The sequence below is a fragment of the Copadichromis virginalis genome, linkage group LG18 (genome assembly GCF_057382275.1).
Source record: "Copadichromis virginalis isolate Kocher_CV1m ecotype Utaka linkage group LG18, C_Virginalis_male_GT1.1, whole genome shotgun sequence".
In the NCBI taxonomy this organism is placed as follows: Eukaryota; Metazoa; Chordata; class Actinopteri; order Cichliformes; family Cichlidae; genus Copadichromis; species Copadichromis virginalis.
Genome location: NC_140635.1, coordinates 11,738,213 through 11,763,136, shown reverse-complemented (window position 1 = coordinate 11,763,136; position 24,924 = coordinate 11,738,213). Strand labels below are relative to the sequence as shown.

General features: G+C 38.3%; 1 protein-coding gene and 1 long non-coding RNA gene across 2 annotated transcripts in view; one reads left to right on the top strand and one right to left on the bottom strand.

The window, feature by feature from the left end:
* Positions 1 to 751: 751 nt before the first annotated feature.
* piezo2b (piezo-type mechanosensitive ion channel component 2b) overlaps positions 752 to 24,924 on the bottom strand; it is an 89,445-nt gene continuing 65,272 nt past the window's right edge. The window contains exons 30-53 of the mRNA XM_085438378.1: positions 24,777 to 24,845; positions 23,512 to 23,618; positions 21,235 to 21,333; positions 20,351 to 20,471; positions 20,187 to 20,267; positions 19,408 to 19,574; positions 19,088 to 19,281; positions 18,547 to 18,720; positions 15,803 to 16,465; positions 14,958 to 15,216; positions 14,467 to 14,643; positions 11,467 to 11,794; positions 11,076 to 11,208; positions 9,957 to 10,104; positions 9,625 to 9,836; positions 9,274 to 9,432; positions 7,743 to 7,890; positions 7,052 to 7,240; positions 6,651 to 6,743; positions 5,975 to 6,144; positions 4,615 to 4,743; positions 3,815 to 3,894; positions 3,283 to 3,484; positions 752 to 2,365 (exon numbers count right to left, since the gene is read on the bottom strand). Of these exons, the coding sequence (XP_085294504.1) occupies positions 2,113 to 2,365; positions 3,283 to 3,484; positions 3,815 to 3,894; positions 4,615 to 4,743; positions 5,975 to 6,144; positions 6,651 to 6,743; positions 7,052 to 7,240; positions 7,743 to 7,890; positions 9,274 to 9,432; positions 9,625 to 9,836; positions 9,957 to 10,104; positions 11,076 to 11,208; positions 11,467 to 11,794; positions 14,467 to 14,643; positions 14,958 to 15,216; positions 15,803 to 16,465; positions 18,547 to 18,720; positions 19,088 to 19,281; positions 19,408 to 19,574; positions 20,187 to 20,267; positions 20,351 to 20,471; positions 21,235 to 21,333; positions 23,512 to 23,618; positions 24,777 to 24,845 (4,355 nt within the window). The 3' untranslated portion in view covers positions 752 to 2,112. The remainder of the gene's footprint in view (positions 2,366 to 3,282; positions 3,485 to 3,814; positions 3,895 to 4,614; positions 4,744 to 5,974; positions 6,145 to 6,650; positions 6,744 to 7,051; positions 7,241 to 7,742; positions 7,891 to 9,273; positions 9,433 to 9,624; positions 9,837 to 9,956; positions 10,105 to 11,075; positions 11,209 to 11,466; positions 11,795 to 14,466; positions 14,644 to 14,957; positions 15,217 to 15,802; positions 16,466 to 18,546; positions 18,721 to 19,087; positions 19,282 to 19,407; positions 19,575 to 20,186; positions 20,268 to 20,350; positions 20,472 to 21,234; positions 21,334 to 23,511; positions 23,619 to 24,776; positions 24,846 to 24,924) is intronic.
* Positions 5,281 to 10,001, top strand: LOC146687370 (uncharacterized). Its single transcript, XR_014916312.1, has 4 exons — positions 5,281 to 5,764; positions 7,762 to 7,876; positions 9,645 to 9,849; positions 9,940 to 10,001. It is a non-coding gene; the product is annotated as an uncharacterized LOC146687370 (long non-coding RNA).

Below are 24,924 nucleotides of genomic sequence, written 5' to 3'. Positions count from 1 at the left end.
CACTGTAACTCTGCAGGACAGTGTGCATAGATACAGAACACATGTACAGTGCCCTTTTGCAGTTTTGCCTTTGCCCACCATTACAGTTAATTGTAAATCAATCAATATGATTAAAGTGGAGACTTCCAGCTCTAATTCAAGGGATTATACAACAATTTTGCACGAGCTGTTTAAGAATTGCAGTCATTTTTACACACTTTTTCCCATTAAAATAATGGGACAAACTAACATAAATTTAAAGAGTATTTTTTAATGTTTGAAAACAAACTCTTTACAGCCGATATCTGCCAGAAGTCTCCACCCTGGAGTTGCTTTGCTACACCTTAACTGCGGCCTCCAGTTGCAAAATTACACTACAAAAAATTGTCTTTGTTTCAAACATCGTGAGTGCACTGTATACTTACCTCTAACACACGTTTCATAAAATATCCTATTATTTAGTCATCTGTCCCATTATTATCTCTTTTCTTTTATCTTCCACTACCCATTTTTACCATGAACTACAGGACTGTAACTTTGGAGAATTGTCATGACACACAATAAAAAAATAAATTATCACAAATCAAAAGAGAGAAACTGATATGCTAAAATGAAATTAAGCAAGAGAAGCTACAATTTAAGGGGGGGGGGGGTCCAAGCCACGCATGTTGCAGCTCTTTTCCATCACAATCCTGTTAAAACCCACTAATGTGACCCCCAGACTTACAGACCATCTTCACACACACACAACAGCCGAGTGCAAAAAACGCCACACCTTTCCACATGTTTTATTTGAAGATTTTTGGACATTGCCTTAACATACAAGTTCAATTTTCACATTTCATTCCCCTGCGACCTTTCCCTTTAATGTAACCCCTATGTACAAGTATTGCAAATTAGTCATGGCAATAATTAAGGTTTTCACTCATGCTAAATGTCCTCTAATGCATAGTTTGGACCAAAGGGCTCCAAGTCTCAGCCCTTTGTGTGTTTCTTCTTTGATGACTGGATGCACAGCTGTGGGTGCCAGCGAGGTCCACAAGTCAAAGAGTCTACCGCCCGAAGCACATTACCCTGATGTAGAAAACCAGACCTCTGCTGCTCTCGACTCAAACCGGCTTGCAGATGATTCAAAATGTTGATGAATGACAAAAAAATGTCAATCTCTGCAGGAAAAAAGTCCTTCTTTAATACAGCTTTTAACTGTGTCACTGTGCAGTAAAACTCCGAACAGTTTCCACATTTTATTTCATGCCATTTAAATAGTTCTCGTCTTTTCTACAATATCATGTTTTTTAAGATCCACAAAAGCCTACATATTACCGTAACATACAATGATTATCTGTGAAAACAGCTCTTCCTGAGAAAGGTATGTAGTTCGTAAGAGTTTCAGTTCTTCTCATACAAACAAAATAAGGCAAGTAAAGATTGTCTGGTAATCTTTTGTTTTGCATTTTGTTTCCAGAGTGGCCTCTGACATTTCTTTAAAAAAACAAAAAAAAAGTAATCGTGATGTCTGAAAGTCAAATTTCCCTTGCTCCACATTCTTAAAAATCTTATAGGAACGGCAGCTCAGCATTGCACAGTCTCAAAATCCAAACGTTCCAGTTGGTAAAATATGTGATTGTGCTTGTGTGGTCGTTGTTGTCCACTTATTTGTCAGTGGAAAGCCCTTAAAGAGTAATGCTGCAGCCAGTTACTGTTTCTCTCCACCTACCATGCGATTTTGAAAATATTAGGGACAGATGTGAAGAGAAATTAGGGACTTTTTGTCTTTTAATTTCAGGAAAATTGCGCCTAAACACCTCGAACTGAAAACCGCCTGCTTATTTTATCCACTGGAGGCAAAACCTTTGCAAGATAAATACAGCACCTGGAAATCTGTGCTCAAATTTATTAATTGTGACAGTCAAGGTTGTCATTAATGAGTAAAAAATACCCCAGTTTATAAGTCCAAATAAAAAGGTGTTTCCCTTTGGAGCTAACACTGTATCACTGCCGCCCGAGCTCAGCTGACGAGGATAAAGTTGGCCTTCATTTGCTTTGGAGGCTAAAATAGCTGCTCACACCAACAGAGCGACTATCCAGTGTCTCTGAAAAGATCTGATTCAACTTCATTCATTAAAGTTTCCCTCACTGAGTTTTCTCCCGAGTCCACTTGATCATAGTCTCTGGCGAGCGGTAAAGGAAGATGAGTTTAGAGTACATGTCCTCCTCCAGGTCCAGCTCCCCCGTCTCTCGCACCAGGAAGATATCGGTGCACAGCTTGAGGATGCGGTCCACGTTGGGCAGCTCCTCGAACATGATGGTGTGGGAAATGCCACTGAAGAACTCGCGCACAAACTTGCCGATGACCAAAACCACAGAGGCGTACAGGCCCATGATACTAAACAGGAAGGAGAAGAAGAAAACATTCAGATTTTGGATTCTTTTAAATTCTTATTTCCCTGACTAGAAATCCAAATATAATGTATCAAAAAGGTAAAACATATGATATTTGACAAAAGCTGTGAACGCTGTACTTCTCTATGATATTCTAAGAAAATAATTTGATTGTTCTGTATCCCAACTGCCAAAGGATTCGGTTAATTTTTGTGAAGAAAAAGTATATGAATCGATCCCACGCTGTCTCATCAGCATCCAGCCGTAACCCCATTTTTGGTCATTTGTCTTTACATTTTGATTTTGTATCATATACACATAAAAAAGAACTCAGGCGAATCCTCCCTTAGTTATGCTGCAATAAGCCTAGGCTGCTGGGGGCTTCCCATGATGCACTGCTTCAACTTCACTCAAGAAGGTTCTTGGATGAGAAATCAAACGAACCAAGAACAATTCTAGTTACCTTTTTGTTAGATATCTTTAAAAAATGTTTTTCACTTTCGAATAAGAGACCGCCCCCAGTTATGAACAACATTAGGTATTTTATACATGTCAAAGTAACATTCACAAATCTCGCATAGTAGAAATGAATGTAAAACATGTAATATTTCATTTATTGCTGATAAGGGTGTGTCTCGCATGAAAAAAGGGAAATGTGACAATTTGGTAACAAAAGCTCAGTGAAATACATTAAAATAGTCTGATATGAAATGAAATTAATCAGTCAGATTAGTTTCAATCAGTAAGCATCAGTTCCTATCCTTACTTATCTTGTGACTCCTCTCATTATTCTTTATTTCTGCTATAACTGCTATTAACCCACTGGCTGTACAATTTTCAGTAACTTTCATAATATAATTTTTTACATATAAACACAAACATTTCACTGAAATACACAACAGAATATCACAAACCACGTACCCATATCCAGCTAGAAAGCCCAAACTGGGCGGGCTGACTTGGTCGCTGAATACGAACAGTTCCAGGCCTGCAGACTTTAGATTGGTTAGATTGGTCTTGCTAGGCTCTGTCTGATGGACGATCCACCATTCTTTATCATTGCTGTCATTAGCTCTCTTCAATTTCACCTTAATGTCATAATATTCTGGGCAACCGTCCGTTTCTACGATAAAGAAATAAAGAAGTTTTGTCAGAAAATGTAAATCAGATTTATTTTGGAAAAAAATATACAAAAGCTTTGTCCATCAAAAGTAAGTATATAAATTGATGTTAAAGAAATTTACTCACCCATTAAATAAAATGGCTTATGTACTTTTTGAAAAGCATGAATATGTTTTGATATTTAATAGTCAGAAATTCTAATCTACTACATCTCCTATTGAGATGGAGCATCTTTACTATTTTTTTTCTTTACTGTTACCAAATCAAATAACAAGGATGAAAAATTCACATCACTCTAACACTCTGTACACAGTGACAAATACTCGGTCACCTCTGTAAAGGCTTTCAACGGGTTTGGACTCCACATCGCTGGGTGCTCGAACATAGCGAGGGAAAACATTTGTTAGTGTCCTGCAGGAAAAGAAAAGCTGTAAGTGCTTGCAAGTTAATATTTTATAAATATTATAACAATTCTAATGATTATATTATATTATGGTTTTGTATGTTATAGAGGCGTGCCTTACTAATTGTAAAAATGTTTACTTTTTAACAGATTTGTAAATCCACTTCAGTCTAACAAAGCAAACATCACATATTCACATATTTTTCCCAGAATTCGTCGCTTATAACCAAATCACACCAAACTGTTTATCGATTAAAGAAGTTGTCTTTTTGCACATTTTAATACATTTTCTGACAAAAACAAACATCCATTGATGCTTCACAACCAACGGATGATGTCAGCATGGCTTCGTCCATCTTTTATATACATATTATGTTATATTTAAAAAGACCTTGTCTCGCTCCAAAACACACCAGTCAGTTGAAAAATATGCTACCACTAAGTGCTGTTAGGTTTTATTGTTTGCTAGGTTAGTTTTGCCCCTGTTTCCAGTCATTATGTTAAATAAATGCATATAAGTGACACCTGTCTTCACATGTCACTGTGGACTTGCTTTACTAATACTCTCCATACTTAATTTATGTACAGCCATAAAATTTTAATTGCCACTTTCGAAAATAAGAGGGAAAATTATTTAGCTGAGGGGGAACATTTAGCAGCTCCTGGTTACTAGAGAACACAAACTGGCAAAGAGTAAAGAGAAAATGTGTGGCTGATACTATACTCACACTTCTGTTATGTTACGTTCATCTTTTAACAGATCTATAAGGTCCTGTTTTATGTTTTGGTCTTTGTCTGTAAGCAACCTTGTTTTTTTTCCAGATGCTGTTTCTGCCTTGGCTCCCAGGCTGGCGTTTCTAAAGGAGAAAAAACATACTTAAATTATGCTTAAGGAATTTGTATCTTTACATTTAAAATTAAAATGTTGTTCGATGCGAAGCAAGGTAATTGGGGTTATTATGAAAAAGCAGATTTGCAACAAAGCTGGTAGACTGAGGAGAAGTCTTGTGAATGAGGGACAATTTAACTAGCCCTTGCTGATGTCTATGGGTCAAAAACTTTGACAACAAGGTATGATGAATGTGTATGTATGGCTGAGTGACTCCAGTGTCAGGAGTGGCTTGGCCCTCCCTATATAATAGGCTGACATTGTCATATGTTATTCAAAACAAGTCCACTTCTTCCTCACTTCCATAGCAAGGAGGGTGGTCCCCGGTTCTCTTGAGTAGCATGAGCATAACCTTATGTTCTCTTTCACAGCATTTATTTCATCTCTCACTGTGGGAGAAATACTGACTCCCTGATTCCGAGACATGCCTGTTAAGAAGACAACTGTCCCCCAATAATATTTCACAGAGGAGACGCTCCCACCTGGGAAGAACCTACACTGAGGGCTGAATGCACCAGGTTAAGTGCTGTCACATCTAGCTTGTAAAACAGATGTGCAGATGTGTGAGGTGAGGGCCAGCATCCAGCTGAACACACCTCCTGGATGGAAATTGATTTAAAAAGAGCCCATGAGGTTGTAGTGGGGACCCCTAACGTGCCCCAGGCCAGCAGGAGGCTGAAGACCCCTGTTAGTATAGGCCACGGCAATTGCTCCTACTATCCAGTGGGAGAGGCACAGTTTGTGCTTTAGCCCAGCACACAAAAAGCTGGTCACCCTGGGTTCTGTCCATATAAACAGACAGAGCATAGACTGGACACAAGGTTGCTCCTCTGAGGTGAAAGGTGTCAGGTAAAAGCCCGGCAGTTCTATAGGGGAACATGTGCTCTGAAGGCTGGCCTTTCCCTTAGAGATGGGGTGAGGACTGTAGTATTTTGGAAGGGACTCCGAGTAGAGCAGCTACTCTTCCACATTGATAGGCGCCAGTTGAGGTGATTATTGCACTTTTGCCAGAATGTCATTGATCTTACGTCTTTGGTCATACACTACTTGTAATGTGATGTCGATGCTCTTTAATAATTATCTTTTTTGTTTCATGATGATAAAATAAATAACTTAAATTTTATTACTTATTAATTAACCCTTTACTAACAGTTATTATAAAGTTTTAGCTATCTGGAAACACATTTGTCCCTGCGTACCTTTGCACAGACCAGGACACAGTGATGGAGAAATCATCAGTAGCGTTCAACATCTCTATCAAGCTAGCTCTGCTGGGCGGACTGATGGTCCACAGAGAGTTGGAGCTGCCTTTCAATTGAGCAATGATCAGGTCCTTATAAATGTAGCTCTCCAGCCACTGCATGGCGTCCTAATCCAAACACAAAATCAAACAATTGGAATAAATATAATTCAGTCGCACTAAACCAATAATCTGTCAGCTAAGCAAGTTTAAATTAAGGTCAACATGCACACATACACAAATGGACTGTTGATTGTTAAAACTGTTTCAGATTCAACTATAATTCAACTATCTAACTATAATCTTCCACTGAATATTAGTACATATCTTTTTGTTTCCTTCAGGAAAAATTTATCCCCTGATTTAAGGGTATGGATGGATCTTGCTAACCAAATTTGCTAGCCTTGACCTTCTCAGTCAATACATAAAATAAGCTTCCAAAACCAGTTGATGACATCATCGTTGTTACGTCGATCCTTTTTACTGTCTATGGTACTTTAGTAGAGAAAGAACTACTCGCATTATATGGGAACTACTTTACATCAGAGATAAAAAAGTATTTATTTCTCAAATTGAAAACACATTATGGTTTGTAAATTATGATCTTCTATTTGTATTTGATTTCGTATACTTACATCTTTCTTCTTATAATATTCTACAAAGTTGCGAAATTCCTTTTCCGTCACATTCTGCAGTTGCTTTTGCTGCGCGCTCATGGTGAAGATGGGCTGTGGAAAGACAACGTTTTGAAAAAAGTCTAGTTAAAGGTGAATACACCTCTAATGATTTTAAACCAAGCACTTGTTTCTGGTGAACTTAATTTATTCATACAGATTAATGTGCAGTAACTGTTGTGAAACTATGCCTGATACACACACATACAAACACACTACATTAAATCCTCCACCCTAAATACACTAAAATATCTCCCTCAGTCCACAGGTACCACATAACCATAAATGTTACCTCTAGACATTTGACAAAGGACCTGTGAAAAGAGGTGCCAATGATTTTATATAAGAAATTGTGTCCACACCTGAAAGCCTGCCAGTGTGATTTCAAACGAGACATCCAGCGGAGTGTTGACGACTCCAGCTACAGATTTCACGAGGGACATGAAGAGCAGCGGAAACCATACTATACAGATCAGCAGCACCACAATCATTCCTCCCATCCCATACTTCACCACTTTCTTCTTCTTCTGGCCTCGTGGCTGGGGATACCTCTGCAGAAGGATGACAGAGAGGACACTGAAATAAGTTACTGGTATTAGATGGAGAACGTAACACAGAATTCCCCCTGATCCTTTGCTTTAACAACAAAGTCAACGCAATTTTTTTTGACAAATTTGTAAAAGTAAAAATGTGCAAAAAGTTTCATGGAGGGATATATTTCAGACTGACTGGGTAACAACTACGAGAGAGCAGTGAATAAAGATATTTTCACTTTTGTTATTACAAATGCAGAGAGCTGTGCAAAATCTACACATCAGGCACAACTTTCTCATATGCAAGCTCTCTCTCTCTCTCTCTTTCTCTCTGCACAAATTTTTCACTATATATATATATATATATATATATATATATACATATACATATATATATATATATATATAAGATTTACCTCCATAAATCACAAAAGTAAATTTCAGTTTAAATTCCAACATGACAGACACTGGCCCTGAAACAGATTTTTTTACACTACACTAGTGCCACGATGATAAACACCTTCTCTGACTCTCTCCAGCATTTCAGGATAAAGATGTGAGCGTAGATGTCCTCCACACAGATCCAGCTGGACAGAGACAGCGAAGTGTCGGTCCAAACCCAGTCCATCACGGCTCGGAGCTCCGTCAGGAAAGGTACTAGACGGAAACTGAAAACCACATATCTTCTTTATTAATCTGGCATAATGTGAAAGCTCATGATATTATTGCCTATATAACAAGATACTCCTTTAGTCTACAGCATACATGCCAAACTTATTTAGCTTCCTGAATTTAAACCATAGCGCATAGCCTTCACATGTAGAGTATTTTGGAACTACTCAATTTAATTTAATTCAATTTTATTTATATAGCATCAAATTACAACAACTGTTGCTTCAATTCACTAAATAACTTACTTTTAAACAATATGCAAAGATTTAGAAATATTTTTTTGTAATTTTAAATACATTTTTTATTTTAAATAGTAGTCATAGTTTTGTGTGGTTTCAGTCCTTTGTATTAAAGTCGGCATGACCATACAAGAAACAGCAGTGCACTGTATTTGTTTTCACACTGCTGGGCTCATCCTCTCCTTCGAGACATCCCTTCTCTTTGCTGGTAACCCGCCATGTATTTTAAAACACACATTAAATTGCTATTAAGTGAATAAAACCCATTTTTGTGGCTTTTTTATGATGAAGAAATAACACCAAAGATTCCTCTTTCATTCAGTTTAGCCAAAAAATAATGAATTTTTTGTTATCAATTATAGATGTGCAGAAAAGTGGATATAGATTAGGTAGAAAAAGTATTGTGTTTATTAATTTCACACCCTTTTATGCATAGCTTGACTTTCATATTTTTTAGTTCACACATGATCTGGAGGCCTTCCCAGTGGCCTGATGGTGATTTTCTTGTTGCTGGTAAACGGTGAACTCAATCAGCAAACAGAGCTGTGCAAAATCTACACATCAGGCACAACTTTCTCATATGCAAGCTCTCTCTCTTTCTCTCTGCAGCTTCCATGCACGCAGGCTCCACATGCAAACTCTCTCCCTCTCTCTGTTTCTGTCAGCAAGGCAGGCAGTGTGAACCATGTAATGTTAGACACGTTGATCAGATAAATAAAGAAAAAGCAGAAGGGTGAGAGACGATGAAATACAGAAGCAGCTGAAAGTACCAGCTAGCAATAGGTCAGTCTAAAACACAAGCTAATACATCTTTGGATCTAGCTGTGCAGTCAAATAAGTAATAATAATGCATATAGTAATAAGCTCATAAATCGAAGTATCCAAACAGCATATTTTAGAGATCTGTTATGAATCTATTATAAATTTAATGTTAGTGCTTACCGTTTCAGCTGCATTAATGAATTAAATTCTAAATGCTAAACTGATCAAATATAACATAACTAGAGCGAAAACCAATGCTTATGTTTCTATACAATTCTCCTTGCAATTCTGCTTCACCAGCACCAGCAGCAGCAGCTAGCAGGGCCTTGGACATGTTTGTCCAGCTGGAAGAAATGAAACTCTCTCTGCATAACTCACCCCTGGAACAGGAAGAGGTTGACATAATTGTAGCTCTTTGTGAGGAAGTTTCCCAGAACACGGGTGGGATAACCACAGCGGATCTGATAGGCTGACAGCCCGAAGTAGATGCACTTGACAAAATACCACATCTGAGCGACTGTGTTCTCACTGAAACGTCTATGAAAGGAAGAAAACAAAGACAGCTGTTGAACTGAAAAAAGAATGCAGCTGGTTTTCTAACTTTGAAGAGCAAAATAAAAAAAAAATGCACAAATATATTGGACGCCATGCTGTCAGATGTATTTTATCATTTAAATTAATTAGGATGATTCATCTCAGCTCTCACGTGAGCTAAGATGAAGCGCTTACTTGTCTGTGACCTTTGGCAGGATGAAGAACATCCAGAAGTGGATGCCAAAGACCAGAATGACCTGGAAGATAACCTTGCCCATAACAGACTTTCGGAGGTAGAGGGCCCGGTCCACCACCATGGTGCCAAACTGGATCAACACCATGACGAGAAAAGCTCCCGGGACCTGATCCTCTGACAGCGATGATGTGATGTCCGCCGCTGAGTGTTTCTACAAGGAAAAGGTAAACATAAAAGTCAGTTTTATTAAGTCACGTAACAAAATTCTAATTGTTGTTGTCACTTGAGGCGAACACTGTCATTTTCTTCTGCAGATAAATTCAAAACTTACACCAAATGCCCAGAATCCAAACACAATGATGATGAAGTCAACCGTGTCAGCGAGGAACATCAGCACATAGACGTCGGTGACTGCGCTGTACTCTGGATGAATCAAGTTATAGAAAAACTGCCTGATGGGAAGATAGATACCCAAAACCCTACAGGGAGCAGAATCAGTGTTATTAGAAAGCGATCAAACAGACGCCTGAAGCTTTTTGTGTTTGTGACCTTTCTGAGACTGTGTCATTTTGTAAGGAATCTTTTACAAAGTTTCACATACTGAGGTCTGCGCAGAAGAGAATAATCAGCCTTCAGACTACTCTAAACACTAGGATGGAGGAATTTTTCAGTTGTTGGGTTTTAATGATGTCAGTGAGAATCTGATATTGCATCTACAGCCTCCTGTGTGAGCATCTGCCTGCTAATCAAACCCTCAGTTTGTTGAGGGAAGCCAATCAGAAGAACAAGAGCTTAAAGTGTCCTGTGCAGTTTAACTTAGTTTAATGATGAACTGGGGGTCTTACAAAAGGATAAGATAAAATGGGATTGTTTTTAACCATTAATCATACAAAGCTACTCTAAGTCCAAGAATAAAAATATGTAGTTGGAAATAAAGATAGTAAATCTGCTTTACATTTAAAAACCGCTTATAGGTTTTTTTCTGTGCGTTCAAACAAAATCACTTCAAACAAGTCTATATAACAGCACTTATTTCATATGAAGAGCTGAACTTATTTTGAGCAAAACATTGGGTTTCGGTTACTGTCTTACACATTATATCTGGGAAACCGCTCATTGCATTGCAATTAAATTTAGAACAATAACATGTTTGGAGTGTCTGTTGCAGCACTTACAAAAATGACAGTGAACGGTCTAACGGGAATGCTGTAATTAAAGATCCAAATTTAGACCTTTGAAAGGTTTAAGCTGCTGTATCACCACGGTGGTTTTCCACAGTGCATCTTACATCATTCATCAAGAATACTTGCTGAGCACACTTCTCAGCAATGCTCTCAAAACATTACAAACACACTTTATAGTCAGTAAGAAGCTGTGGGTGGAATTAAAGAGAGAGAAAAAAGAAACACAGCCACTTCAACTTTTACAAAGCAGCTATGTTTTGTGCTACCGCTTTATGATGAAAGCTTTTGCTTTGAAGAGCTGCTCCCTCAGTTTCTCTATGATCATCTGTTTGCGGGTCTTCTGATGGACGCTGGCCTCGCTGCCGCTCTTGCGGCTGCTGTTGCGAGAAGCTGTACTTCCTGTGGAAACAATTTACATTTTCAGTTTTAAATGACCCGTGTCAAAGCTCTGAGTTACTGACAAACGCAATACCAATGCAAGACTTTCTATTTATCGTTATTTTTACTGTAAAGAACAAAGTTTACGGTTACCACAAAATATCATATTTCTTCCAGGTGTTTGTTTTACAGAAATACTGCAGCAGGGGATTTCTTAAATCCACCATCCAACAACAATTTAGTAGCAGGAAATAGCCAAAAGGGAAAAAAAGCCTTCACCTCTCTTAGATCTTGCAGAAGAGTGAAGAGATGGATGAGAAATGTGTGAGCCTCCACTGGAGCTCTTGCGCCGCTGGTAGGTCTGCTGCTGCTGCGAGTAGGGCACCTGAACGTGTCCTGAATCTATGGAGGTCCCGAAGTTTATGGACCTCAGGGTCTGATTGGAGCCTCTCCTTTCACTGTTTAGTGACGAGCCCGGTTCCGACTCCTTCTCACTCTCCTCGTCTTTTCTCTCGTCTTCAGACTCAGACTGACTTCTGACTTCTTCAGACTGACAAGGTGCCTCTTTCTTTACCTTGGGGTCATCCTCATCCCATAGACCATGGCACTGGTAATGAAAGGTGGAAGGACTGTTATTTCCATATCCAAATAAGATGAAAGTGAACAGGTTTTTTTTCCCCAGTCATAAAGCTGTCCTACCCTCCAAAAAGAAAAGAAAAACATAAAAATATCACTAAAATCCCTGATACATGTAACCAATGAAGCCACAAACCCTCATCGTGGTAACAAATCTTTAATTTTTATCTCAGAGTTACTTCAAATACTTCAAATTCCCAACAACATAAATACATCTTCTTTGGTTCCTTTTACAATTTCTACAGGTAAAATAAAAAAAAACCTAAGTTTATATTATCTCTGCTACACTGAAAATAACATTTTTTCCCATAACGGTTTAGGGAGTAAATGTGACTGATCATTAGGTTTTATAACAGGACTCATTAGAAATAGAAGATGAGAGTGATCACAGTAATCGGCCTTTCAAATATTGAGAGGTGCACGACCAGCTGACAATACAACGTTAAAATCGCTACGTGACACCCACAACGAAAGTGACGCATCGAGCATAATGGAACTTTTATTTGGCTCTTTTTTGTAATATTTAATTGAGCAGTTTTGCTATTATTATTATTATTATTATTATTATTATTATTATTATTATTATTATTATTGTTGTTGTTGTTATAGTTATATGGGTTGATTCTATGCAGTATAATCTGTAAACTAAGTATAAGTGACCAAAAAATCTAATGCAAGGCTTCATAAAAAAGCTGGTCTTCTGTAAAAAAAAAAAAGAAAAAGAAAAAAAAAGGAAAATATCAGAAAGCAATGACAACCCGCATTTTAGTCATTATATGACATAAAAATATTGGCAGCAACTAGCGTAACCCCTCAGCCTCAGCCTAGTAGATACACATGTGGTATCAATTTAAAAAATCCTTTGTTGCCTTGTTCTTAAATCTTATATCAGACAAGAATGGACAACATTCCTCTCTCAAAAGTCCATCAACTGGTTTCATTAGTTGCTACATGTTTACAGACTGTTGTTAAAAGAAGAGGGGCTCCTACACAGTGGTAAACATAGTTACAAGTAACGTGTTACTGTAATCCGATTACTTTTTTCAAGTAACAAGTAAAGTAAGGGATTACTATTGCAAAAACGGTAATTAGATTACCGTTACTTTCCCGTAGGAACGCTGCGTTACTGCGTTACTAAAACCGTGATTTTTTTGCGAGACTGTCTCATGACAGTGACGTAAGCGAGTGCGACGTTCGTGACAACAGCTGTGTGCAGATCAACAGTGGATCATATATCGAGTACGGAAAGAGCATGAGCATGCAGCGTTTAAAGCGTGGAAGTACTGACCTTACTTTGGGTTTGATTCCATAAAAAGTGACAAAAACATTAGTTTCCGCTGTGCGTGGGAAGAAAACGTCTTTTTACAGCGAAAAAAAACCCCTAAACTTCCAAGCAAGCACCCGAGTGCGCAACGACGTAATGAGAAATTCACAGAGAAACTCACGGATTCTTCCACTGACCGCTGCGGCACACCTGCACCAGGGTAAACCTCCGCCTACCCTACTCCTGCTTTACAGGTGAAAAAACAGGAACAGGACCGCTGAGTCTTTGACTTTATTGATTTTCTGCTGTGTTTTACTTGCATCTATTTGAAAGAGTGAGTGTAAACACAAAAAAATATTTTATGTGCTGGAATGTGTAGAAAATAGGTTTAAATATTAAACAAATTTCTTCCAGTCAGAGAATGTTGCATATAATTAGATTTTTGCTTCATGCATAAAGTTAAAAGATTAAAACTAATAAAACAAGTTTTAAAAAGAGACTTTTTCATTTGATTACATTGTGTATGATGGATTATGCAGAAAAAGTAGAATTGGGCTGAAAGATCTATCACTTTATCACCTCTTCAGGTTGTAAATCGTGTTTTTAAAAAGTAACTAAGTAACCAAGTAAATAAGTAATTAATTGCTCTTGAAAATAAGTAATCAGTAAAGTAACGGGATTACTTTTTTCAGTAATTAGTTACTGATTACTTTTTTCAAGTAACTTGACCAACACTGCCATTCTTCATGAAATAGTAAAATGTCTCAGTTTAAACATCTGATGTGTTTTCTATGACCTGATGCGACCAAGTATGTGTGTCAGTGCACACATACTTGGTCAATAAATCTAAGTCTGATTCTAAAAGACACTATCTTCATTTTTAAGAAAATATCACAGACTAGCTAGCTCCAAGTGTCATTGTGTATCCAGAAGGATATCTCATTTCATGTTTACAGCTTTGGAGATATGCAGTCTTAAACTGCTTTTGTTTCATTTGTTGATAATAAACTGTGCAGAACAATCCAGCAGGGACATCTAAATTGCTCAAATACTGGCTTTTCATTCAGTTTTGTGTATCAGCCAGCCTGTGCTGCCAAAAGCTGGTACTTATTAATACTGGCCTTCTCAGATGCATAAATCAGTCCATAAAATGTGCAAAGGAATTTTATTTTGTCTGCAGATATTTGAAATATATTTTCTGTCTCTCTGAAAATTAATTCATGATGAAATATCAAGTCAGTGATGTCATGAATAACAAGACACATATAACGAGTGTACTTCAGGAGAATCAACTCTAAAAACAGTATGCGGCGATAGTTTTTTATGGTCTTTGTTTTCATGTGAGGGAGACGTCTATATATTTCTGTGTTTGCCCACACCTTCAGGATGGACCTGTGAAAGAAGAGAGCCAGTAACTGGACCAGGTCGTAGTGGACGTAACCGTCTTTCTTCTCCACACCAATGATGTTGGGAGGGTGAAGAGGTTTGTTCTTGTCTACGCTCGAGTGGAACGGGAAGAAGCCAAACTGGAAGAAGTATTTGATGACGATGGTGACCTGGAAGGAAAACATCATCAATCAATTTGAAATACACACCAAGTCCGACTTTTACTCTGGAACCTGATGATCATCTGCTAGACTAAATGCTGTTATGTTCCCTGTTGCCTTTTTTTCATCTTAACTTTGTAGTATTCACTGTGGACAAAACCAACAATCTTTTCCTTTATGTTTAGATCCTTTATCTACTTCATTTCCCCCCAAAAAAGACATCTGAAATTTGAAAATTAATGATAGAAACACACAGTTACTTAACAATTTCTTGAAAATCTTAGTTATTTATTTTGCAACATCATCATCATGTTTGTCTGCACCTCAGTATAGATGATGACAGTCATCCAGTAGCGCTTGCTGGGCCGTGGAACAGACAACATTGCCCAGAGAAAGATGGTAATGGGAAGGACCAGCGTAACACAAGAGGCTGACACCAAGTGGTTTATGATGATGACCAGGTAGCACACCAACTCTGAGTGAGCCACCAGCATGTTGTAGAGGGCGTAGCAAAGCTGGAGGAACAGAGGCTGGTTTTGGTAGAATTTATCTGACTGCTCCAGCTCCTCGTCATAAAACATCCTGGACAGACAGAGGAGGCATTAATGGAGGTCGTAACAGTGAAAAACTATTTATGTTTGATTTTTTTTTTTAAAGACAGAAATTATATCACAACTGAATGACTCTAGAGACAGATAGTTTACTCTCAGAAGGCTTTAAGTCGGGGGTATCAAACATAAGGCCTGGGGGCCAATATTGTCACAGCAAGGAATTGAATCGGGCCCATTAGACAGCTTTAGAAAATGTCAAGGAGTGAATAGATTTGAACTCTTAACTGTAATATCATAGGTTTTACAGCTTTTTCTATTTATAAGGGCTGCCGTTCATAATAGACCAAAGTAATTAACAGAAAAACAATTAAATAACAGGAAAGTTCCTGTTTTTCCACGGTAAATGAACAAAACCTTCATATCTTATAATTACAGGACACTCTGCTTAATGAATTCCCATAACTTTTGCAGACATTTTACACATTTATCACATGATTTCACTGCTCTGCCCTACTTAAGATCATAGTGAGCTCTATGTGTGGCTCAGCATGTAAAATGAGTTTGACATCCCTGCTTTAAGGTCTAAAACTTTAATCAATATATTTTTTTTAACTTACTTGTTGAGCAACAGTTCACTGGCCGTCAGTTCAGTAGTCATAGAGGGCAACATGATGTCCGACCTGCTGTCTGAGCGGCTGTCTGAGGTCATGACCATGCACCTCTTCCTATCTGTGTCACTCTCATCGTCACTAACTTCCAAGCGGTCAAAGCTGACTGCCTTGCTGTAGCTGGGAGGCACATCCGCATCAGATGTTTTAGAGGCATCTGTATCTGGAGTGTAGAGCAGCTCTGTTTGACCCTCCGTAGGCATGAGGTCCTGCTGTCCTGCACCATCTTCACTCTCAGTGATGAACTCTTTCTCCTGGGCAGAAGGAGAAGCGTGTAACTCTTCCACTCTTAAGGAGGGGCCCTCATCTGGACCAAAAGACTCCCAGGGAGCCTCCTCTCTCTCCTGGTCCTGCTGTTCCTGTAGTCCTTCTTCACCCTCTAATCCCTTCTGCCCTTCCTCGACCACCTCTTCTTCCTCTTCTTTTTTTTCTTTCTCCCTGGGCTCTCCATCACTCAATGCCACACCCTCAGCCTCCCCAATCTCATCAAACTGTTGAGATTCCCAGGGAACTTGCTGCTTGTCTTCCACTTGATCGTGCTCATCCTCCACTTCTTCTATGGTATCAGTAGTTCCCTGTCTAGAGTAAATTATGACACACTGGGTTGGCTCACTGTGAACGAGAAGACAAAACAAAACAGGGATTGTGTCAGATGTATCAATTTATTTGTACTTTCTAAATATTGATTTGGGTTCTCACTATATCTGGAATAAATAAAAAACTGGCATCAAGCAGAAAGCAAGCGTGTAGACACACTAATACATTTTTAGACTACATTAACCCGTATTATGGAGTTTTACTTGTAAGCACTGACAGGACCTAAAAATGTTTAAGGGCAAATTTCTGCATTAAAAAATATATTACTTTAATCCACCTGTTTAGCCTGTTTTAACTTATTGGCAAGTTATTCACAAATTATGGGTTAACACAACAGGAGTTGTTTTTTTACAGTGCTTCAAAAAAAGTGTTTGCCCCCACCCTGATTTCCTAGTGTCTTGCATATTTGTCACATTTACATGTTTCAGACCATCAAACCCGAGTAAATACAAAATGCAGTTTTTAAATAATGTTTTTATTGATTAAGGGAGAAAAGTTATCCAAGCCTACCTGGTCCTGTGTGAAAAAGTAATTGCCCCTTTTGTTAAATCATGAATTAACGGTGATTAACCACATTTTTTGGAAAATTGAGTTCAGTTTGACTAAACACACTCACGCCTGGCAGACCTGTTGAATCAAGAAATCACTTAAATAGAATCTGTCTGAGAAGCAGGCAAAAAGTTCTCAAAAAGCAACACATCATGTCACGATCTAATGAAACACCTGAGAAACAAAGACACTGACATCTTTCATCTGGAAAAGCTTACAAAACCATTTCCAAGGTTTTGGGACTCCATTGAACCACGATGAGAGCCATTATATACAAATGGAGAAAACTTGGAACAATGGTGAAGCTTCCCAGGAGTGACGGGCCAGCCAAAACTACTCCAAGAGTACACTGATGACTCATCCAGGAGGTAACAAAAGACCCCAGAACAACATTAAAGAACCACAGGCTTCACATGTCTCAGTTAAGGTCAGAGATCATGATTCAACAATAAGAAAGAGACTGGGGGGAAAAGTCATCCATGGGAGAGTTCAAGGGGAAAACCAGTGCTGACCAAAAAGAACACAAAGGTCTGTCTTACATTTGCCAAGAAACATCTGGATGATCCTCAAGACTTTGGGGAAAATACTCTGGGGACCGGCAAACAAAGGCTGAACTCTCAAGATTTTAGTCGTGTTACATCTGGCGTAAAAGTAAAACAGCATTTCACAAAAGGAACCTCATACCAAGAATACAATATGGTGGTGGTAGTGTGATGGTCTGGGGCTGTTTTGTTGACTCAGGACCAGGAAGATTTGCTGTGATAAATGGAACCAGGAATTCTGTTGTCTAGCAAAACATCCTATAGGAGAATGTCCAGCCATCAGTTCCTGACCTCAAGCTGAAACACACGTTGGTTCTGCAGCAGGACAACGATCCACAACGCACCAGCAAGTCCAACTCTGAATGGCTTTAGAAAACAAAAATGAAGACTATGGAGTGAAAAAAATAGGAAATCAGGAAGGGGTCAAACACTATTTCACACTGCTGTATGTATCACATTCTGGATTGATCATCTCAGTGTTGCATGACTGGCAGAGCCTCTGGACAATCACAATTCCAAATAATGGTCCTTCTGCCTTTTCAGTATAATGATAACCATAACAGAAGAATAATAGCTGGTTAGCGCAGAAGGCTAAGATGCACTTTAACAAATATGCTGTTAAAGTTCATCTTGTGACCATGAAAGAAATCAAGCAGACATCATTTGGGACAGTTGGAACAGCAAACCATTAGAAAGGAACTCTCCCTGTCAAAGTAAAACTACTGTTCGGTCCAACCCAAAAAAAGAAAGAGGCAGTTGTTTAAAAGAAGCAGGTCACAATTTACAAAACCCCTTCTTGTAACAATACTATTACTGAACAACAACTTGTGTTTAAGGTTAAAAATGGATTTGTGACAGAATGAAATACAAAAGTAAAAAAGTTTGAAATAGAAATCATGCAGTGATTCAGCAGACGTTAATAATCAATGCAAGACTGATGAAAACACAAAAAAGACAGAAGAGATGCAATGATATTTTCTGTGTGTACATGCAAAGGCCCAGCACCTGGATATGAAGCTGCTGCCGCTGTCCACTGATGAGCTGGACATATCCAGCCTAGGTGATCTTTTAAGTTTGGGCCTGGCACGCTCACTGGTTTTGGGAATGCACTCTGGCATTGCATCCAAGTCTTCCAAGGTGGATTGACGAGAAAACAGTGTGGTGGCGTCAGTGCAGCCACTGATAGGTTGTGAGAGTGACAAATGGGATGATCAGTGGTAAGAAGGATGACATGAAATCTATGTTATGTTAAACAAAAGAGATGATATTCTGCAAATAAAAAGCATCTGTAAAGATCATAGATCATGTGATGATTAACACAAAGATACAGTAAAGCATTTTGGTGAAATGGCTCAGTGTGATGATAATGTGCTGATAGAAAACTATGATAAGTAGGAAGTTTTTTTCTTGTTTGTTTTTAATGCATTGAAGCAGTAAACGTATACAGGTTTTTACATTCACATTTGCACAATACTGCACATAAAGACAACCTGAAACCGTTCATGATGGCATCTCGTTTAGTCTTCACATTGCACTGCTAATCTACCTGGACATGCTCTCTCTGGAGGCCGTGGACTCCTGGCTCTCCATCCGGTAACCTCCTCGCCTTCTGCGGACCCCGATGGAGCCCGAGACTGAGTCGTCCTCGCTCAGCACATCCATGCTTGCCTGTCTGGACATGTTAAGCCTCATGGCCTTGTGGTAATAAACATGGATGCTCTCTCTGGATGGCACGTTACCCTGGTGGGAGGAGAAGAGATCTGATCATACGTATTCCACTGAGTGATTTTATAAATGATTCAGTGAAAGCACATTTAAACTAACCCTACTTCTACATGTTTAAGGTCACTGCAGAGAGCTGCATACCTTCTTGACCTCTCGAGTCAGCATGCAGCGCTCTAAACGCAGCACAGTGGAGATGTCAATGTACTCTCTGCACATTTCATTCATCCATTTAGTGAAGCTTTCCACCGTCGTCTGGAAGAGCATCCAAGTGACCTTGATGATGTTGAACACTCGTTTGATGATGTTATCTGAGGAAGAGCACACAACAGAAAATGCATTAAACGTGGTCGAATTAAAAACTCATACTTAAATAAACCTTTTCATTAAATAATTGACAGTGTTGTATGTCCGAATGCCAGTAAAATTCCTTGAAATAATGATTTCAGTAATTCCTGCCTTAGTTCCTATAACCGTTGGGATCCTGATTTGCTGTGATTGTCCATGGGAGTCTAATCGCCAAATAGCTAGATTGATTTTTTATATTAATATATCACATTTAATTCCTACTAATTATCGCTCCTTATTGAACTAAGGTTATTGCACCCATAAATCTGTTTGGTTTTACAGGGGATTTACAAAAGTTGCACCGTTTTCTAAACACATACACGTTAATCAATTACAGTATCAAGCCCAAAAAGTATGACATTATTTCTGGTTGTTTTATTTGCTGAAACAGCAGGTTCATGAACCAGCAATCTAATAAATATTAATCTGATTTAATCACTGAAAATAATGATAGCATAAAGATTCCCACTCAAAAATACATTTTAATATGTATACCAGTTTTTCTCATGATGGAGAATTTGGTCAGTGTAAATTGGAGAGCTGTAATTTGTAAAACTGAGTGTCATAAAACCAACCTGGGCCACCAGATTTCTTGTTCTCATCGTCTTTTTCTTGCCCATCAGACAGCTCGCCAAGGTCGATGGTCACACGACCTGCTGATGTACAGTACAGACAGTTTAGTATAAATTTAAAGTCTGTTTCAAGTCAGGAAAAAATTTCCTTTCTAGAGCTGACTTACCATCTTTCTTGCTTTTTCTGTGTCTAACTCCTTTCGTGTATCTCTTCCAAAATTTGCGCTTCGCTTTGCCTCGCGCCCTGAGAGCAGCTTTGGGGTCTGTGATCCAGGTTTGATACATATACTGGAGAAAGGAGGGTAGCAGTTAAGTTTTAATGAACGTCACTGAGGGGAATTATGCCAAAGCCACAACAGAAAAAAAAATATTACAAAGTTTATATCTAATCATTAAAAGTCATGTAAATGTTATGCTGCTCTATTTTAGTATTTCTTAAAACTAGCCTAGAAATAAAATCAACAATTCATCATAGTGAACGTTCATATGATTAAAATACCAATTACATCTTTTATTTGCCTTTTAAACAAAATATGCTTGAGATTTCTTTAACGCAAGACCACCATCACCTTACTTTACAACAAATCTTTACAAAAAAGGAAAGAAAAGCGAGGGAGATAATTTTCAAAACAGTTTTTTAACTCTGACTTTGATTTCTAAAACTTGTGTAACAACCTATAATATCTATTTTACACCCCAAAAAAAATCTTTACCAGGAATAGGGACCACAGATCAAATTTGAATTATGTTGTACGTTACATATGTGATAGATCGTCAGAGCAGCGGGCCACATAAAATGGCCATGACACACATGCAAACACCAATCAGTCAGACAGTAACAATACATGGTACAAAAACATTCTCATTCCAAGTCGAATTTGGTGATCTATGTAAGTTTAGTGTTTTGGAACTGGATGAATAAACACATCTATTAATTTACAGCATGTTCACCAAACACGAGCTGGAAAGGCAGTTGTCTGTGGTGTTAGTTGTTATTTGAACTGGCAGATGTTCACAGAGAGAGCCAGCTGTGTTAGATGAGGGTGAATACCTTGCCTGCCTTCACTACATACTGCAGCACAGTTTTAGGCAGCTTAATGACAGATTTGGGTAAAGCCAGAAGAGCGGAGACAAACTTCCCAATAGCTCTCTGAAGAGAGGAAACAGAGTGGGGAGAGGGTTAGTAGAAAACAATTTCATACTGTTAGAAACAACAGAGGTTAATTATGTTAGGAGGCAGTAAACAAGAGGAGGACTTCAAAGCAAAATTATAGGTGTTTATTGAAAGGTTAGTGCCTACTGTATCACAAATCACATATTGTACTGCGCAAAACTCTTCTTTATATTTTTCTAAGAAAATGGGCTATAGGTCCAGTTATTTATTTAAACATGTGCAAACATGCATGGAAAGTGTACAGTATGTACAGTACAGAGTTTAAAATTTAATGAGCTTGACAGTCAATATTTGGTATTATCACCATTATTCTTAAACACAGCCTGAGCAGTCTTCAGGAATAGTTCTCCAGGCTTTTTGAAGGACATTCAAAGCTCTACTTTGTATGTTGGTGGTCTTTTGGTCTGTTCTCTATCAAGATGATCCCATACTGCTTCAATGATGTTGATGTGCAGGCTCTGGGGAGACCAATCCATCACTGTCAGTGTCTTACTGTGTGGTTTTTCTATCCAGGTACACTTTTACTGCATTGGCAGTAAAGGTTTGGGATCATTGTCAAGCTGTTAAATGAAGCTGCTCTCAATAAGATGCTTTCCATTGCTAGCTGACATGCAGTCCCAAACCGTAACAGAAACTACACCGTGTTTTACAGATGACTGCACTCATCTCTTCTTGACCTGATGAGAATTTGAACCAAAAATTTAAAATTTTTATTCCAGTTCTTGTGTTTGTTAATTTGATGTACCTTGTACACCAGTGCCCTGTTTCTCAAGGACATGACTTTAAGATACTGTTCATCTACAGTAGATGGTGTTTTTCTTCTGTACAAAAATGTATAGACACTGGTTCTATACTTGTTCACCCCTTAAGTTAGGAGCCTTTTAATGGTTGGATGACTCATAGGCCAGTGTTAAGTGGTTTAACAAATGAAAAAGCATTCCTCTAATAAAAATAGTCAGGTAGACAGACTGGACTGAAAATGAGCGAAAAAGAAGTCAATGTCCGAAGAAAACCTTTGGGAAACCTTCAGAAAGCCTGGGCACTTATTGTTCAAATCCACTTTAAAAATGACAGCTCTGGCTGCTTGGAAACAAAATATAAAGAAATAAAGGGTGGCTTAAGACTTTTGCACAGTATCATACATCCCAACTTCTACATTTAACCCAGGAAAACAGGAATGAACAGTACTGTAAGTGTAAAACTCTTTCTAGGTGATATCTTTATATATACTTATTATATTATATATACTTATACTTTATATACTTAATTTTCATTCATCAGTTGGTGTGTTTGTGATAGTGGGAGGGTTACAGACATGAGTTGAGAAAGAGGCCAGAAAAACAGGCTATAGTTGTGGTTACAACATGATGAAGTAGTCTTCCATTGTGTTACATTGTATACACAAATGAAATGTTATGAAGTGTTATGTCTACCTGTGGATGTGAGGACAGAAAAAAAACATTGCTCACTCATACACAGAGGTACGCAGTACTACAAATACTGCTGTATTTCCTCTTTCCAGAATGACACCTTTGTGTTTTAAACTTCATTTGCTTCTCCACTTCTGCTTTAAACATAGTAAATGAGCCAATATGACATCATTCACTATTTTGGCTGTTGCTATTCTGTTTTTTTAAAAAGCAAACATCAGAAGTGATGGGTGGATGTGCTTGAGAAACCGAGGAACCTGCAAACTCATGGAGTAACAAGTTATCAATCAGAAAGTATACGCTGGTTTATCATCTAATTTATAAATTTTTAAAAAGAGCATCACATTGTATTCAGCAAGACTTTGAAAATAGTGACTGACATCATAAACTCTTTAGGAAAGTGTTACTGTGTCTATAAATCATGGGAGAAATAGGGTAATTTTCCCATAGACTTCTGTATAATCAGATTTGTTTTTACAATGCGAGGAGCTGCCCCCTACTGGCCATTTGAAACAATGCAACCTGCATTCGCTTTGCTTTTACGATCCAAGGCAACGTCCACCTTTTACATATAGTTTACTATAGTTGTAAAGAAAAGTAATAGCTTAGAGAAGCCAATTAAAAACTATTTTGTAAAAAAGGACATCCATAACCATGTTCTTCTCCTTAAAATCTCTTTGGGAGAATCACAGCATTTCCCACTCTGAAGCCAAAATATAACCACCTGAAATGCTGACTTCTTTGGTGGATCGTCATCTTTTTTCTCTTCTTCCTCCTCTGCTTCTTCTTCACTGTCAGTTTCAAACAAGTAGTAGTCTCCACTTCTAACCACTGAGGGGCAGAGCGCAAAGCACTGTTACATTCACTCAAACACAGGCTGAAGTCATTTATTGCTTTTATGACATTAAAAAAAAAGCAACAGAAGGTTCTCTTGCTGTAAGGAAGAAACACAACCACATTAAACTCTACATATTTCTCTATCAAACATTTGCATATATCTATGGCTCGTTATGATATAGACGCACTTTTAAGAGGATGAAACCACACGTTAGTAAAATTAACGAAAGTATGAGCAGAAAACACAATGAGGAATGTCTGTTATTCTCATATTTCAGTCGCCCTGGAGTGACTCCAGTCTACAGTAGTTAAGTGTTAGAAGCAATGGGATAGACAAGGCTGACTTATGTCCTTGAACAGAACCGCAGTGGGCAGGAGATGAGGGGAGGATGCTGGGAAATGGAGATGAAACATCAAATGACAAAGAGATAAAATGGAGAAATAATTTGAAAATGTCATGTGGGGGTGGAGTATGATATGAGACATGAGTTCAAAACAAACAGGCAACCGCTGTATTGACTCAGGGAAATGCTGGCATTTTTTTTTTTTTATTTACCACAAACCGACTGTAAAAGCCATAATTTTACATATTTAATCACTGGTCTGATTGCTGTTCTATTTTCTCCTAGGTAATGCCTGTTTGGTGATCATGTCTGCAGGCAAAGAATGAACTAAACCTTCAGCCTTTATTCCAGTACTGAGAATGAAGGCTTGTCAGCTTCATTTCTTTGCTTGAAAATATTTTGCAATGGAGTGATTCTCTACTGTAGGCTCTTTAGGTGAGACCAGCGATGAAGTTTATGTTTTAAACAACGTCAAGTATAAAACCTCCAGACGTTAGTCATTTTCCCTTTCTTCATTGCTTCTATTTAAGGCAACCCTGTGCTGCACTCTTGCTGAGACTGTTACGCTTTTATAAACCTAAGAGTCTCGCCACACTTGCTTTGTAAAGTTACGCAAGAGCTACAGGTAACGGGGATCCTTAAATAGAGACAGAAAAAGATTAAAGTCCGGAGGGAGAAGGCAGATACTATATGATGTTGCCTTTAGAGCCCATGGGCAGTATGGGAATCCTCAGCGTTCTGGTCAAGGACACAAGGGCCAATCAGAGTGGAGGAAGAGAAAAAAGAGGTTTTGGGGGGGTCAACCTACTGGAAGCATGGTCAACCCACGGCCTCCACCACTGCTTTTTTTTGGTCTTGGCTTTCGTTGGCTGTGCTCCTAAAATTTCACAAATACATCAGTGCAACATTTAATAAGAAATTCAGTTCTGTAAACTTCAAGACACAAATCTAGTATG